Source organism: Martes martes (assembly GCF_963455335.1).
Source record: "Martes martes genome assembly, chromosome: 4".
Taxonomy (NCBI): domain Eukaryota; kingdom Metazoa; phylum Chordata; class Mammalia; order Carnivora; family Mustelidae; genus Martes; species Martes martes.
Genome location: NC_137891.1, coordinates 107982247 through 108000737, shown reverse-complemented (window position 1 = coordinate 108000737; position 18491 = coordinate 107982247). Strand labels below are relative to the sequence as shown.

General features: G+C 37.8%; 1 protein-coding gene across 1 annotated transcript in view; it reads left to right on the top strand.

The window, feature by feature from the left end:
• The window catches only part of PLPPR4 (phospholipid phosphatase related 4), a 41700-nt gene extending 24190 nt beyond the window's left edge, over positions 1–17510 (top strand). The window contains exons 3-7 of the mRNA XM_080801157.1: positions 5647–5776; positions 7920–8115; positions 9721–9778; positions 10543–10716; positions 13689–17510. Of these exons, the coding sequence (XP_080657283.1) occupies positions 5647–5776; positions 7920–8115; positions 9721–9778; positions 10543–10716; positions 13689–15014 (1884 nt within the window). The 3' untranslated portion in view covers positions 15015–17510. The remainder of the gene's footprint in view (positions 1–5646; positions 5777–7919; positions 8116–9720; positions 9779–10542; positions 10717–13688) is intronic.
• The last annotated feature ends 981 nt before the right edge of the window (positions 17511–18491 follow it).

The following is an 18491-nucleotide window of genomic DNA, read 5'->3' as shown; positions in this document are numbered from 1 at the left end:
TTCTTAAGACGCAATTTAGGGATGTTTACTGGGGCTTCCAGGCCAAAGCTTTCTTTCTGGAGCCTTGAGAAATGACAGGGCGAATCTGCCATGTCTGTCTTTCACCAAGCTGGACCTGGGGAGCCCAGTGCCAATTCCTCCCACAAAGGACCCACTAAATCTCAGGATCTTCACGGGCCCTCCATAGTGGCTGCGTGCCTCTTAATGGAAGAAGAGGCAAACTAGGGAAATATTTATATTCTGGGAACCCTAAATCCCCGCATATCACTTAGAACTCCAGGATACTCCAAGGAGTCCGTGGTTCTTTCCTTCCACACTGGGTTCGTAGCTCTGGATAACCAACTCGGTGGTAAAACGAATCTTGACTTTGCTCACATCAAAGATTGCTTTCACACCTTTCTCTCAAACATATATCATGCATCTTCTAGATCTCTTTCCAATTTCATTTTCTCCTCTATCTTTAAGGATTTCTCCCAAAACATTTATTTTCTCAACATTGGTCTTATGAGGTCTGTAGTCCTCTTGTTCCACGCCCATAATTTTGTCTCTAATCTTACTACATAGTTACAATTCTAATCTCCTTCCCCTCTTGGTGAAAAGGTGAAAAATAACAAGTAGACTTTAATGGCCAACTTTCAAGGATGCTGTTTTCTTTTTATGTATATGTAGCATTAACCCGTTAGAAAATGGGTTGGTGAGAGAGGAGGGGAAGCAAGAGGAATCCTTCATGTGGAAATGGTTTTTAAAGCCCAGTTCTGATGGGCATTAAGGAGGCCACTTGATGTAATTGAGCACTGGTGTTATATACAATTGATGAATCACTAAATTCTGCACCTGAAACTAATGCTACGCTGTATGTTAACTACATTATGTTTCAATTAAAAATTAAAAAAAATAAATAAAGGCCACATCAGTGAAGAGAGGCATGGTTTTCATCCACTCATCTGGAGAGAAGACCAAGTGAAAAACAAAAGACCTCATGTCAGCAATATTCTCCAAAAGAATCTTTACAAGAACAAAAGAAGATCAACTGATTTTTGATAGAGGCATTTAAATATAAATCACGTAGTGTTTGCTTTTCAGATTTTTTAAAGTGCTTTGAGAGACGTTTTAAAAATAACCTGTCTTCGTGATGCTGTACCAGAAACTGTAAAAATTCCTTTCATGTCTGTGAAATACATTACTTATGTCTCTGAAATTGCCCTTGAATTGGAAAATTTCATCCTTAATACTCACTTTTCATTTACTTTAAAGTAATAATGAAATAAGCATTTTGTTCAGTCCTTTGGAGATTGTATCTCAGGGAAAACAACAGAGGATATCAAAAATGTTCATGTAATCTATATGAATAGAAAAAAATGTATACTTTCTCTTCGCTGGAAGTTAACTTCTATTACATTTTATTAAAAGATAAATATATCTAACTTTATGGGAGAATTCTATTGGAATTTGATTATAGATCCTAGATGGGAACCTTATACAATATTAAATGTATTAGGGTTTCCAAAAGACTTTCACTACAGATTTAGACACTATAATAAATACTATTTTGTCGTTCTTTTTTGCTGTTTCCACAATGAAGACTTTTAAAAAAATGTTATGTATTTATTGGAAAGAGGGTGAGAGAGAGAGCTAGAGAGAGCATGAGTGGAGAGGAGGGGCAGATGGAGAGGGAGGAGCAGACTCCCACTGATCAGGGAGCCCTACGCAGGGCTCCATTTTGGGACTTAGGATCATGACCTGAGCCAAAGGCAGATGCTTAATGGACTGAGCCACCCAGATGCCCCAATAAAGACTTTTTCATTGTGAGTTCTTCCTGTGGTAGATATTCCTAGGGCAGTGCCCATATGATTAATGGAAAGAAATATATTTCTCACTGTGTCTCCCGTGAAGCAGAGCCATTTCAGAATCTCTTCCAAAAACCTGCCCATGATATTCAACAAGGAAAAATAATTCTTCTTCGGCCTGTGTACAGATTAAACAGAATATTGTGAAAGGATACTTGTCAGAAATTGTTTCCTGTTTACAAATGACAAAAGCAGCAAATAATTTTATCATCAGAATCTAAACTCTGAAACCACTTTTTAGCACAACCAGCATGCCATTCAGAATGAGGAAACAAGCAGGCGTATTCAGAAATACATCAGGAAGCATCTCCCCTCCCCCTGAGGAAAATTCCATCTTTGGACAAAATTGAACCACTTTGAAAATTCATGTAATGACATATAGATCAAGGTTAAATGAATAGAAGTGTGAGGAAAAAATTGTTTCTTAGAGAGGACAGTTGGGAGATGTCAAAATAATGACAAGAAACCTCTATCCATAATCAAGCCAAATAGTATTAAAGCACTCTCTTGACATATGAGTCTTGAACATATTAAACAACTAAAGTAAAACGCCTGAAATCTCAAGGTCATTTGAGATAATGACTACTGTGTTGTATGCTAAGACACTTTTCCCTAATGGCACTACACAAATAAATTCTTATATAATTTAACATTAATGGACAAAATGTGAATCATTACACATATAATTGAAAAGAGAAGAAAAAAATTATCCACAGAACTATTTTTGAGGAAATGAAGATAAAATCAATATCTTTTAACCATGCAAGAGTGCATTTCAGGAATGAGTGGTTAATTCTCTTGAAATGATGAATTTTAGATAACCTCTATCTTATTCTATGTGTGTGGTGTTTTGTGTCACATCTATCTATGCAGAATACAGGACCTATTGTGTTTCTGTGTCTAACTTAAAGTAATAGTGTAGGATGATATTTCTCAAGAAGTATAAATAATTAACTCACTGTTAAATGATTTGAAAGAAAAACCCCTCCTTTTGATGATCTCTATATAATTGATCTTCAAGATGTTTATTATATATGCCATATGATTTTCACACATTTATGGTTATTGATAGAGTTCCATTAAAAATTATTTTTATACAAATTAAGATTCTTTATAATTGTACACATACCATGATATCTACAGAATTAAATATAACAGATTGAACACTCCGAACAAAAGGTTGTAGGCTTACTGTCATTAGTTTAAAAAAAAAAAACACTATAATTTTAAATACTTCATAAAATAAATGTTAAGCTAGTAATGAGAACTGGGAAGTTTCCCTTGGGAAATCTATTTGAGCCCCTTATCATGACTATGACCTTTAAAGTGACATCATCCCTTATATCTAAGACTGCCAGTATCTCCTGTAATTCAACTTTTCTCAGCTCCACACATTTCTACAAATCAATGTCTCATTTCATATCAATCTATTAAGCATGGTGATCTTAAATATTTGAATTTTTTACGTAAATAAGACTCATAATTTCAAATCTTGCTTCTCTTTTGTAGCACAACTAAGGGCCTGAATGCCCAGGGTAATCAGCCAACAAGCATCCCACCGTAAAGGTAACAAATGCAAATCCCACAATGCCAGCCATTGTGCTAGACAGGAGAATAAAGGGTAAATAAGAAATGGCCCTTCCCAGGGCACCTGGGTGGCTCAGTTGGTTAAGTGACTGCCTTGGCTCGGGTCATGATCCTGGAGTTCTGGGATGGAGTCCTGCATCAGGCTCCCTGCTCAGCGGGGAGTCAGCTTCTCCCTCTGCCCCTCCCCCTTCTCATGCTCTCTCTCTCTCTCTCTCTCTCTCATTCTAAATAAATAAATAAATAAAATCTTACAAAAAAAAAAAAAAGAAAGAAAAGACCCTTCCCTCAGGGGGTTATAGTCTATTGAGAGACAAACAAATGAACAACTGAAGTGCACTTTCACTGAGTTATACTAAAAAGGAAGGATAAGGTGCTAAGGAAACCACAAAGAAGAAGATATAATTCAGTTTAGGGTGATGTTGGGTGTTGCAAGGAAAACTTCTTGAAGGAAATGATTACCAAATGCATTGGGTCCCTTCCCTGATGTCCTATGTCCTAGAATCCTACAGCAAATATACTTTTCTTTATCTTAACATCTTTAATATGTTAATTTTTCTGATACTACATTATGGCTCTCTGTCCATTGTAAACACATTCTCTTTTTTCTTTTCCTTTTTCTTTTTCTTTTTTTTTCCTGAGAGAAAGAGAAAGAAAGCATAGGGTGGGGAGGAGCAGAGGGAGAGAGAGAGAGAATCTTTAAAATTATTTATTTAATTTTTAAAAATATATTTTTTAATTTTTTAATAAACATATAATGTATTATTAGCCCCAGGAGTACAGGTCTGTGAATCTCCAGGTTTATACACTTCACAGCACTCACCATAGCACATACCGTCCCCAATGTCCATAACCCCACCATCCTCTCCCTACCCCCCTTCCCCCGGCAACCCTCAGTTTGCTTTGTGAGATTAAGGGTCTCTTCTCCTTTGTCTCCCTCCCGATCCCATCTTGTTTCATTTATTCTTTTCCTACTCCTCAAACCTCCCACGTTGCATCTCCACTTCCAGAGAGAGAGAGAATCTTGAGAGAATCTCCATGCCTAGCGCAGAGCCCCACATGGAGCGCCGTGTGCAATCCTGAAATCACAACCTGCGCCAAAATCAAGAGTCAGACATTCAGCCGAAAGAGCCCCCCAGGCACCCCTGTAAACACATTTTCTAATCTTATGCCTAAGGAATTGTACCCTGCTTACCTAAATTCTCTTGTAATTTGCATTCTCCAACAAAATAGCTACCAGCCACACGTGACTATTTCTGTGTTAAGTCTAGATTAATTTAAAATTTAAATACTGAACTAAATGCAGTGAAATAAAATAAAAAATTCAGCTCCTCGGGTGTAGTAGCCAAACTTCAAGGCTCAATAGCCACATGTGGGTAGTGATGACCCTATTGGAAAGACAGGAAATATTTTCATCATCACAGAAATTTTTGTTGGACAGCTTGGCTGTAGGTAACACCTTTCTAACCTCATGGATGCTTTCCATGGATTGAACTTTCTGCTCAATTCTGAATTGGCTTATTGAAATAATATGCTAGTAAAATTTTCTAATCCTAGCTCTGGTGCTAACTTTATTCTTCCCCAACCCCCACCACTGGGTGGGCTGCCCCCACCCAGCCATCTTGTTTTTGTGTTGTAAGAGATGAAATGCCAAGACTCTAAGAATTAGGGCAGAATCAGTAACTGCGCAATTAAGCAATGAGGCATCATCCCTGGATACTGCTGAGCAAAGGGCCAAAGACTGAGTGCTGCAACCACAAGAAAATGCCAGGACCATATCACACCCTTGACCAGTCCATAGGCACTCAGAAGATCCAACTAGCGCTCTCCACAGTGCCCCGATTGCTGCTTCTCTCTGCTCGCTCAACTACTCAGGAGAAATTGCTCACATCTCTAACACTTTAAAGAAAAATATATCTTGGGGCACCTGGGTGGCTCAGTGGGTTAAGCCTCTGCCTTCAGCTCGGGTCATGATCTCAGGGTCCTGGGATCGAGCCCCACATCGGACTCTGCTCAGCAGGGAGCCTGGTTCTCCCTCTCTCTGCCTGCCTCTCTGCCTACTTGTGATCATTCTCTGTCTCTGTCCAATAAATAAATAAAATCTTAAAAAGAAAAATATATCTTTACCTTGTTGAACTGATGATGTGTTAAGAGATAACTTAGAATTCATTTGTTACCTATCAAGTCCATTCTGAAAACCATCCTGTCTTTGCAGATTATGGTAGGGGAAGGAATTCTCTACTGTTGCCTGTCCAAAAGAAGAAATGGGGTTGGACTGGAGCCCAACATAAATGCCGGAGGCTGCAATTTCAACTCCTTCCTTAGAAGAGCCGTCAGATTTGTTGGTGGGTGTGGGGAACCACAAAGAAAGGAAATTTTTTTTCCAAATAGCAATGTTATATTTAATTACAGATATTAAGTTTTTAAAGCTATAATTTAGATGTATAATTTCAGGTACAGGATGAGTTTTACATTATACAAAAAGACTGCTAAAACACCAAGTTTGGGGCTTTGTATCTGTAATATGTTATTTACAGTTACAGTCCTTATTTTGAGAGCTAACGCACCATGCATTTTAGTATATTTTTGTCTTAGCTGTGGTGGAAGCATAAGTTTACTTTAAAATGGTTTCTCTGGATGTGTGTTTGTTTTTTAAAATGGAGAATAAATGTCGGCAGGCTATTGTGAATGGATAACTCTTCAGAAATTAGTTTAGCCACATCAGTGATTCCATTTCAATTCTGGAGTGTTTTCATCCAGAAGCTACTGCACATGGAAATGTCACCATACAGAACTGAATCATGGCTATTTTTCCTTAGTTATATCCTCTAATTTTACCCTTTATTTTTTTAAATCTAAACCCGCATCTCTTCTGATCAGCCCGGGACCATCTTAATGTTTGAGTCACAGAACTTTTTGTTTTTTTTAACCGAGTTGAGAAGTCAAAACACAGTATACCACACCAATATGAATGCTTCACATTCATTCCCAGTAAGTCAGTAAAAAATTACTTTACCTGTAACCTCTCAGCTCAAGAGAATAGGTAATTTTATCTAATATCTAGACAATAATTAAATATAACCTTCTCTCCCACTAGAGGAAAAGCCTGGTTTAATGCCCAGACTCTGATCCACTGATTAAGGTACTTGGAGATGGTGAGCCACGAATAAGCCCTTTAGCGGGGCCACAATTGAGGCAAGGAAAGAAATCCTCAGGATATATAGCCAATCTCAGGGAACAATTTTGCTAATGTAACAAATGCTTTGGACAAAAGGGCATATATCCTCTGTGAAAAGCCTCGTGCCTGCGAGGATGGTCCATCCTTCCCTAGAGAATAAGGTCCCAGAATGCCATCCTCTGAGGGTCTGGGGATGCTCCTTCTCCAAAGGTAAAAATGGATGGGTTTTCCCACTGAAGCCTACTCCTCTCCAGGACCAGCACGCTGCTAGGAATTAGAATGTAGAAATAAAGGACCTGTAACTTGAATTCCAGGTGATCAGGTGGAGAAGGAATTGGGAGAGTCATTGCTAGGTAGGGATAAGCAGAAAAGGAAAGTGGGAAACGGTAATGGGCAGGCCAACGACCACTGTCTGGAGGAGTTGATTGATGAATTACTCAGCTGCCTCTTGTATTGATTTCTATGAGCACATCATGAATCAGAATCCAGACTGTCAAGTCAGAGTGAATCCAGGGTGTCAAGACAACGTAGAGGAAGCCGGGTTCAGATCATATGTATGTGAGCAGAGCTAGCTTCCCATGCAAGGGACTTGGAGTAGGAATGGAGTTCAAGTGAACAAGACTGAATCAGAGTTTGCGAGTTTATGGTTTGAGACTGGGGCCAGGAGACAAAAGAAAGAATTTGGACGGGGAGATACAAGAACATCATCTCTGAATTACAAATATGCAGGAAGTCTCCCACAGCCCTGTACCCAAGATATGATTATTATTTCCATGACAGGGCCCGCCTACCCTCTTCTGTTTTAATTAGCATTCCCGGTATGACTGCAGCTTGTGGGGAGTTGGAACCAGTTCTGTAGGGCTTGGCAACTGTGGCTGGAGTTAGGGAGTTCTGGAGGGAGTGCGAGCCCCGGAAGCTCAAACGTGCTAAGCAATTTTAAATTATTTTGAATTTTTGCCTCATTCCCCATATTTAATCCTCTTCAAATCACACAGTTGGTCACCTTCACATACCCCGGGTATCTGACAAGTGGCCTATAGTAATAATATTAAGAATAGGTCCTTTTTAACCAAACTGACCAAAAATACTCCAAATGACTACCCTAGAGGTACTCATTGCCCCTATTTTGGCATTATCTGGTTTAGAGATACAGGAATTTTCTATCCTTATTTTCTCTAAATAAACTCAGAGAAAATGATCACAACAGATTTGCAGGTCACCACATTAATGTGTAGTGAACATGGTTGATGATGGTACAATGTTGGTACTAAGCACTGACTTAATAAGGATTTCTTTCCCTTTGCGTATAGGTGTTCATGTGTTTGGACTGTGCTCTACAGCTCTCATTACGGATATCATACAGCTCTCCACAGGGTATCAGGCACCATACTTTCTGACTGTGTGCAAGCCAAACTATACCTCTCTGAATGTGTCTTGCAAGGAAAATTCCTACATTGTAGAAGATATTTGCTCAGGATCTGACCTTACAGTTATCAACAGTGGCAGGTCAGAAATGGAGATTTTTAACCTTCCCATGTCAGTGTTTTCATGGTTCATGAGTAGCGACTGTGGGATCGTTTGATGCATACATTTTTCAGTCATAATGATTTTGGTTTTATTTTTCTTTTCTTTATTTTCAATCCAGTGATTTCTTTAGTGGTTACACCATAGAAACTCTGGTGGCTCATTCCAAATCCTCCTGTCTCAAAAATTTTAGCCTCACATTCTTGCCACTAATCTTCATATCACCAAATCCTATTCATGTTTTGCGAGGTACCCTAGACTCTTTATGGTTTTAGGTTAACACAATTTATTTATCTTAGGATGTTTATAGGTAATCAATATGTGTCCTGTATTGACTTAAGTGGAAGCTTAAATATTTATATTTATGTCTCCATTGTATGTTGTATTTTTAAAAAATCATGTGAATTTTCCTTTTGGTAGAGTTTTACATGTGCATCTACTTTGTATAAACCCAGAAGATCAGTATAGCTTCTAATCTTGCATTTTAGAAAACAAAAGACAGAAAAACTCAAGAAAATACCAATGCATTAAGTTTTTCTCAATCAATAAAGTAAAAATTAAACTTTCTGGCAAGAGATAATGTTTTGGAAATTCAAAAGAAATAAGTTACAGAAGGATGAAGGGCAGTAAGTGATTGCTATAAGAATTGCGTTTGTTGTTCAGTGAGTTCTCAAGATCAAGTTAAGAATCGAAAATAAGTTAGTAAGTACCCTTGAAGAAGCAGAACCTGATATTATGTAATTATACACATTCAAGTTCTCATAGTCCATTCAATAATTTTGAAGCTACATTTAAGATCAATGTCCTCTACTTTTTCTCAATCTTTCTACATATCTTGTCTGTGTTAAGTGGTAATCCTTTTTATTGGTACCAAATAATTAGGAGGACATTAATATAACTGAATTTTATTTTTTTTAATTTTTTATCTATTAAGAGAAATCTCTATTTTTCTTCCTTCACCTGTCCTTTTCAGTGTTTCTCCCATATCTTGTGTTCCACCTCTCTCCCAGCTTGCTTCTTCAATTATTTAACTAAATAAGATGCTCTACGATTCTCAAGATGATAATTCCATTAAAGTGGAGAAACATTTTGTTAAAATTGGACTTCTTGTGTTTTCTAGAGTGTAAAAATTACATTTAGACCCACTGCTGTGTGAAAATAATTTTGCCTTTTAAAATTTTGTGTAAATGCTCCCATATATTTAGGAGCATAAGAGAAGTTTCAAAGCTTTAAAATCCTAGGTTTTATGGACCTTTACTTTAAACTGACATACTTTGAGTACCAAAGAAAAATTACAATGTTTTCCAATCCACTTCTACTTTCAAGCATCATTCCAGTGGTGTAACAAATTGATTCCTCCAAAGCTAACACTTTCTATTGGAAAGTGCATTATGCTATTCTTTAATTCTAATACTGATTAGCAGTGTTTATCACTCCGATCTTTCTCCAGAAATCTAAAGAGAAATTAAAATTATCACTTACTGCCTCGAGGCTTTTAAATAGAACATTTTAACCACCCAGCGTTCTTATGATTGTTAGCAGTGAATCTGAAATAGAAGGCATAATTTGACTGTCTTCCTTTGGCAGAAAATCATTCCCTTCTCAACATGCGACCCTCGCTGCCTTCGCAGCTGTGTACGTTTCGGTAAGTCTCTGACTCTTTTTCATCAGTCTGTGTCCTAGAGAATATCAGAGAAACGAGTGTTGTCTCCAAGTGACTAATTAGATTATATAGCCATGTAATAACAGAACAGTAAACTTGAGCACAGCAGTCCTTCAACACAATTGCATCGAAAACAGAAATTGAATGATACTGTATACAATACTACATTAAACGAAATTTTCTACACAGTCATAATATTTATTCAGCCTGCTATCCCTTCAATGCAATATATCTCATGGCAAGGTATTGTGAACTATATGAATGTTATAAATTGTCGAACTGAAAGAATCGTGTTTAAGCACATGCATACACACATAGACACGTGCTTTACTTTCAGTATTTATGTAATAGTGAGTTCAAAGTCAGTGTAAAGTTGATAAATGATATACAGTGAATCCACATAGTGTCTGATTAATACAATAGTCCATCAGGTCCTATGTGAGAAAAGTGTACTGGAATTATGTGACAAATAACATGGAAACTAAACAGTTATCTGGCTAATTATACTGCTTCAACTTATCTTTCAAGCTTTCATGTAATTAAATGAGATCTGCTTTTTATTTGATGAATTTTGCTATGTATTTCTTCTTTTTCAGGAATAGAACATAGCCATAGCAGGAGGAAAGGAGCAGTAAAATTGATGTCAAGTGTATGAGTTAGACTCTGAGTCTAACTTTTCATTCGATTATAATTTAATAGTAAAATGACCTTTCTAACATACTTACCAGATCGCTTTCATTTTTCAGATGTACTTCAATTCCACATTAACGGATTCCTCTAAGCTTCTCAAACCTCTCTTGGTCTTCACCTTTATCATCTGTGGGATCATCTGTGGGCTCACCCGAATAACTCAGTATAAGAACCACCCAGTTGATGTCTATTGTGGCTTTTTAATAGGAGGAGGAATTGCTCTCTACTTGGTAAATAATTTACTATTCTCATTTGATAAACCACAGTTTAAATGGAAAACATGCATCAAACACTTTTGCATTGTAATAATTTACTTGCAATGTAGTTTATGTTCATGAGGAAATCTGAGTGCTTCTCCATCCTAAGCCACACATATATCCCACTTTCAGCAAAATAGTATTTTAAACCCTTACCATGGACCATCCACTGCAACTTTAGGATTATTGCATTTTATACACACATACACACACACACACCAGAAAGAGTCAGGGACTGTTTTTCCTACTGTACTTTTATAGATGAGGAAAGTGAATATTTGTAAAAGTAAGGTTCATGACAGTGAAGGTTTGGCGGAATTTTGTAGAATGTGCCCAACATCACAAATGTAGCACCTGGATGTATTAGCACCAACTATTACTGAATTTTTTAGCAGCACTCTATTTTCAAGCCCAATCTTCCTTCAGAGGAAATATTCTCAGCAGAAAGAAACTGAGATTGTCCATTTCATGCATTCATTCATGAATTCATTCATTCCCTCATTCAGTATCTGATCTGTGCCAGGTACTATACTGAGCATCAGTACTGTGAGAAACAAGATCCAGCCTTAAGGAGTTTTCAGTATAAATAGTAATAAGAATATAGATAGTTGCAGGATATTAAATGGTATACTAAGGTGTGAACAAAATGCTTTGGGAATAGCACACTGAAGAAGGAAGTTACAGAAGCTTTCACAGAAGTGATATAGTTTTAAGAAATAAGAAATTTTTTTCTTAGGGTAAGGAAAGGAGTAAGGACACTTAAGCAAAGAAACTGCCCATGCACAAAGACGGACATCTAAGAGAGCAGGTATAAGTGGAAGGTGAGGGAATAGGAAGAATGAGAGATAACAGCTAAGTTTCCAGCTTGGAAGACGGAATAGATGGTGACTTTGTTAGCAGGCTAGGAACACGATGGAGAAAGTAGGTTGGTGGAGAAGTGTTTGATGAGCTCAAGTTAAGGATCAATAGGCAGTTGAAGAGTTGCTTCTGGAGCTCAAAAGGGCAATCAGAAGTGGGGAAATAGATTTGGAAGTCATGGACATTATTGATGGAAGTACCATTATAGTTATGGAGGAGTCAAGAGTTACTTGAAATTGCCAGGTCATAAGAATGAAATACCCACATGCCAGCAGCATGCAGAGAAACAGGCAGTCACCAAGGAAACTGAAAGAAACTGACAGAGAAATGAAAATCATCTATCACAGCAGTTCAATCATGGGATCTTGATGCCCTTGTTCATGGAAGGTGTTACAAGACAATGATGACAAAAAGTTGTAAAAGCACTGAAGCAAGTGATGATTTATTTTTCACTTTTATAAACTAGCACAGTCAGGATTGTCACTTTAAATCTCATGCTTATGCACGTGCTTTCTTCGGAGGAGGAGAAAGTGATCAAAGTGAAGTTAGCAGACTGGGTATAAGCTTGGGTTTCCCATGGGAGTGTTGACTGGCAGTGCTTACAGAATAAGCAAGGAAGACTGAGAGCTGTGTCCTTCCAGTTCATCCATTGCCCTTGTGTGAGTGTGATTTCACGGTGTCCAGGAATTAGCCTAGGCTCCGTAGTCTGAAGGATTTGGGCTTGAATCTCAAGTATCTTATAGTTGGTCAAATTACATTATCTCTCAGCAACTGGTTTCTTCACTTATTAGGTGAGAATAATAACTGGCTATTTCATATCATAACAAAGATGAAGCGACTATGTTTACTGGCCACAGTGCCAGGCACTGCATGTCGAACAATATGGCAGAGGTTCTTACAGTCTAGTGGACAGTTTCCCCAAGCTTACTCCTTTAAATACAATTATTAATGGAGCATTAGGTAGGGACTGCTCATCCTGAGAACTCTGGCAGCGAGAGCAGAGATAGGTACTATTTAGAAGACAAGATTCTGGAGATGCAGAAGCTGGACTTACTTCATTTCTGTTTGCACCCAGTGCCCTGAAATTGGAAATTCATCCACTCCAAGCCAATGCTATTGTAAATTGTTAAGTGCTCTATAAAATGTTAAATCCATGGGATTCTTGTGGGTTGATTTGAAAAGTGGCTACCAAATAGGTATCTGCTGCTCTCTCTTACCTCTAAACTAAAGCATCTCAGAAGCTGAAAATCTAACAGGAATTTGGTCTTCCATGTGTAAAAATTGTAAAAGTTCTGAATCTAAACTTTGCCTTATCCAAATTTTTATCCCCCAAACCCAAAATAACAGAAAACTGGTAGGTTGAGGATGAAGATATGATTACATAAAATTTAGCTCAGATTTAGTGTACTAGCATTGAATTGATCAACTATTACTTCCAAACTTAAAGGAAAGAATGTGGGTGCTCCCAACTAGTGCTAATGTCTGCCCTTTCTTTTGAGAATACTCTGTGCAATGCTGACCACGGAGGGCTGTGCTCCATCCGAGTTGTAACAATATTTGTCTCTGACCTCACTGCAAAACCTAACAGCATGCTTTATGAATGATTCCTTGTTTTATATTTTTCACACCTCCCCTGCTTTCCATCAGAAGGTGTGATTGAAAATGGATGGTAAAATAAATCAGTTAAGCTATTCAAGGTGTCACTCAACAAGAGGTTCCTAAATCCAGAAAAATAAATTACTTTGAAAAGCAGAAGAACATCCTTATTTCTCTCATTGTCTTTTTTTCTCAAAACATACAGAGGGTAAGATTCGCAAAAACATCCAGGGGGATGGAGAAAGGAGAGAAAATCCAACTAATATAAAATAACGGTCTCCTTAGTTCTGAGCAGTTAGTTCAGTGATATATGATATAACTTACAGAAGATTTCCTGAGTAATTGTAGTTTGGGTTTTTTGTTATTTGTATTAGTCAATGATGGATAGAGAGCACATAGCTTCTTTATATGCTTCAGCGGATCCTCTGAGACAAATTCTTAGTAACCGTGTCTTCTAGTGCGTGATGTTCATTGTTTCTCTTCAACACTAGGGCCTGTATGCTGTGGGGAATTTTCTGCCTAGTGATGATAGTATGTTTCAGCACAGAGATGCCCTCAGATCTCTGACAGACCTCAACCAAGACCCCAGCCGAGTTTTATCTGCTAAAAATGGTAGCAGCAGCGATGGAATTGCTCACACAGAAGGTATCCTCAACCGAAACCACAGAGATGCTAGCTCATTGACAAACCTCAAAAGGGCAAATGCTGATGTGGAAATCATCACTCCACGGAGCCCCATGGGGAAGGAGAACATGGTTACCTTTAGCAATACCCTGCCTAGAGCCAACACCCCATCCGTAGAAGACCCTGTCCGAAGAAATGCTTCCATTCATGCCTCTATGGATTCTGCTAGATCAAAGCAGCTTCTCACCCAGTGGAAGAATAAGAATGAAAGTCGGAAGTTGTCCTTGCAAGTTATAGAGACTGAGCCTGGACAGTCACCACCCAGATCCATAGAAATGAGGTCAAGCTCAGAGCCCTCCAGGGTGGGAGTGAATGGAGACCACCATGCTCCCAGCAATCAGTACCTCAAAGTACAGCCTGGCACTGTCCCTGGGTGTAACAATAGCATGCCTGGGGGACCAAGAGTGTCCATTCAGTCCCGCCCTGGGTCCTCACAGTTAGTGCATATCCCCGAGGAGACCCAGGAAAACATAAGCACCTCTCCCAAAAGCAGCTCTGCTCGAGCCAAGTGGTTGAAAGCTGCTGAGAAGACTGTGGCCTGTAATAGAAGCAACAGCCAGCCCCGAATCATGCAAGTAATCGCTATGTCCAAGCAGCAGGGTGTCCTCCAAAGCAGCCCCAAGAATACCGAAGGCAGCACAGTCTCCTGCACGGGCTCCATCCGCTACAAAACCTTGACAGACCATGAACCCAGTGGGATCGTAAGGGTTGAGGCTCACCCAGAGAACAACAGGCCCATCATACAGATCCCATCCACCGAAGGCGAAGGTAGTGGCTCCTGGAAATGGAAAGCCCCTGAAAAGGGCAGCCTTCGCCAAACTTATGAGCTCAACGATCTCAACAGGGACTCAGAAAGCTGTGAGTCCCTGAAAGACAGTTTTGGTTCTGGAGACCGCAAGAGAAGCAACATAGATAACAATGAGCATCACCACCATGGAATCACCACAATCCGGGTTACCCCAGTAGAGGGCAGCGAAATTGGGTCAGAGACGCTGTCCATTTCCTCCTCCCGCGACTCTACCCTGCGGAGAAAGGGCAACATCATCTTAATCCCTGAAAGAAGTAACAGCCCTGAAAACACTAGAAATATCTTCTACAAGGGAACCTCCCCAACACGGGCTTATAAAGATTGAGTGATGGCATTCAGCACTTGAGCGACCCCCAAAAGACCACGTCATGATTCTACCCGTGCTCTGTTCCAGCAGATCGAGAAAACTTCTCATCGAACTGGGTTATCTACCATCAGCCCGGAACTCAATGACTCTTGAGAACTACTACACTCAAGCTTGTAGATTTCACATCATGGGGAGGGAAAAGCACAATGCAGGAACCTAACTAATGTGATATTGTGAAGAATCTTAAGACCTATCTTCAAACTCAAAAGGTTTGCAGAAGGCAGTATCAGAAGAAAGTGGTTTCCTTCAGTGTATACTATTTTACTTCCTGAATGTGCCAACTTTAGGGATCTTTCTTTATAATTAGCTGTGGGAATCCAGAACACATGTTTCCCTACAGCAGAGGCCATGCAGTATTATATATTCATTTTGCAGAATCTGCACCTAGAGCTCAGTAAGGGTGGTGCTGATTATTATAGTACATATACGATGTAAACTCTCAAATTCTATTTAGCTGTGAAATAGTGGTGTGCAATTCCTTGTCAAAGAAATGCTACTGTATTAAGAAGATGCTGGCTGCTTTGTGTTAGAATAGGACACCCCGCAGCTTCTCTGTAGTGGCTCTGTCACAGTCAAAAAACGAAAAGGTTTTGTGCATTTCTTCAAAATTATGCTTTGTTCAGCAACAAAAATTGTGTAGGAATATTTTCAGTGAGAGGGAATAACTAGTACTTTTCTACATAGGTTGTTTTTATTTTGACTGCTTACTTTTTATTTAAGTATAGCTACTACTCCTGATTCTGTTTTTTCGTAAGTAAATTTGGAGAATTTTAAAAATACTTTGTTTTAGCGTCTTTGGAAATTGTGATCATATTTTGCATTTTATGGCTCCTCCTTTATTTATTAATTGAAAATTTTTTTGATGTTATAGATATGTTTTTCTATTTTTAAAGCAAGAATAACAGTTGACATTCCTTGAGCAAAATATATTGCTGTGAATTTATGAACAAGAAATCTGAACCAACACTTGACATTGTGGATTACATTGCCAGCAATGTTGGGTGAGTCTACACTTGGATGTCTCCAACCAGCTGGCTTTGGTTGCTATCTTAACAAGTAATCCAAAAACTTCATTTTGTTCCAGATTATTATTTTTTATATCCTAATAACCAGTAAATTAGAACAACAGTTGTTGGGTTTTACCTTCTTCCCTCAGATATTTTTGTTCATTGGGCATCAACAGGAAGATCTGAAAAAAAAATGCAAATTGACAAGTGAAAATATCAGTGTAAATTAAGAATATATTTCTTCAGAATCTCTAAGTAGTCACAGTGTTAGTGCTTAATATGCAAACAATAGTTTTGCTACCTATCCTGAATAAAACCTTCAGCCTAAATCAAAGGAAACCAATACAATGAGAAGAAGATAAAACCAAAATATTTGGAGGTGTTTTCCAATTTAAAAACTTAAGTATGGAGAAATATTTGGTTCTTGGAATTTATTATCAAACCTTTTTTACTCCATTTCTTAAGAATTCTAATATACACTCAATGATTGCCAAGGGGATAGAAGGTAACAACAAAGCTGGTTGATCTGATCTGTTTCATTTTCCATGAGGACAGAAGGAGTTGTTTGAGATAAAGACTATCACTTCATTATCAACTTCTACAGGAAAAGGGCAAAGCTTTCTAGAGTCACCAACTTCCTAAAAGCATTAGGGATTTAGCTGAAACCAGCAGAATTGAAAACTCTGGCAATAAAATATGATTCACCTATATCCCTTCTGGCAATTTCCTTCTCAGAGAGGGGAGTGGGAGTAAAACGTTGCCTTCCCCACTTCTCGCCACTACCACCATCACCACACTCCTACTGGCTTCTGCCATTTCATAGAGAGAAAGGTGGACTGGTTTTAGTACTCTGAAGAAAAAAAAAAAGCTGCAGCATTTCAGGTGCAGTAAGACGTTTCCTAATCTTTCCTATTTCTTAAAAAAAAGATTTTAAAGTACTTCTCTAGTCATTGAGGGTTTTTCTTTCTTTACATAAATATTGATATATTCTTTTTCTACTCAAAGTGCCAAAGGCTACAGTTTTTAATGACTGAACCAATTGTACCACATTGTTAAGGAAATATAATGATAGTCACTAGAACTCAGACCTCTGCATGTATATTTGATAATACATCTTTTGTAAAAAAAAAATTACAAAAAAATATTTGTTTACATTCCACTGGTACCTTAATTTAAAATAAATGAGACTAACAGGTGGTATCTCTTCTTAGTGTTCTATTTATCTGATTTGCTAATGAGAGCACTTCTTCCTTTGTTAGGCTGTGCTTTACTGAGAAAACCAAGTATTGAATAAAGAGAGTAATTATCTTTTTAAAGTAAATAAAATTATGAAAATATATATAATATATATAAAGTATTGTGTTTAATAAAATGTTATGCAATGTTTTCCAAACTGATAAAGTTTGTAAAGTGCTATAATGTATTTTGTTAAGTACAGATTAAAGCTATTGTGTGAGTATATTGTGCTAACATCATAGAAATAAAGATTAGATTTCTTCACCAAAATTGGAACATTTTGGTTTTTTACTTCAGAGAGAGTATGAATGGATAATAACTTGGCTTATAGGAAAACAGCTGAAGAAACAAGAATGAATCAGAGCTGATTATATTCATAATTGTTTAGAAGAAAGAGTATTGCACTCACAAAGAAAAGTTTGTCAAACTACACCATAATGTTTCCGCATAATTTAGAATTTTGATTTAATGCTTATCACGGGATCTCTTTTAAATTTACTTAGACATAGATTTCTCACATATCAACATTATAAAGTATAAAAATGAAAATATGTCAGGGCTAATTGCTCTGAATCAATTTTTGAATAAAGTAGTTATTGGGCCTCTTTTCCCCAATATTATTGCCCTTTGTGGCAACTTTTCTTTAAAAGAATACTCTACTATTAATGCCAGGATTGTTTTCCAAGACATTAGCAACTGTTATATGAGTTTTACTGCTGATACTGCTGATAATGTTTCACTAGAAGCTACTAACACAAGTTTTTAGGCCTCGACAGGGAATTACGCTTTACTCAAATGATCCTGAAGTGGCGCACTTACCGAAACATGAAGTTACAGTTATCCGGTAATGCCATCAAGTTCATGCATCATGATTGTCACCTGGCCAACAAACACAGTATGATGCGATTCACTATAGAAAATGCATTGGTAAAACAAAACAAAACCACATTGATTTTAGAGATGTTAACATATGTATAACGGTGTGTATCTTATTATGGTCGAAATACAATAATAAGTTTCTCTGGGTCTTGATTTTTCAACTCTAAAACAGGGATGTTTGGCTCTATTATCCTTTCTAAAAGATATCCTAAAGTCTTTTCTAAAGTTCTATATGTAATTATTTACTATTTTATCCAGAGAGCAAAATCTAATGTCAGGATAATAGAAAATAACTTGCTGGTCTAACATGACT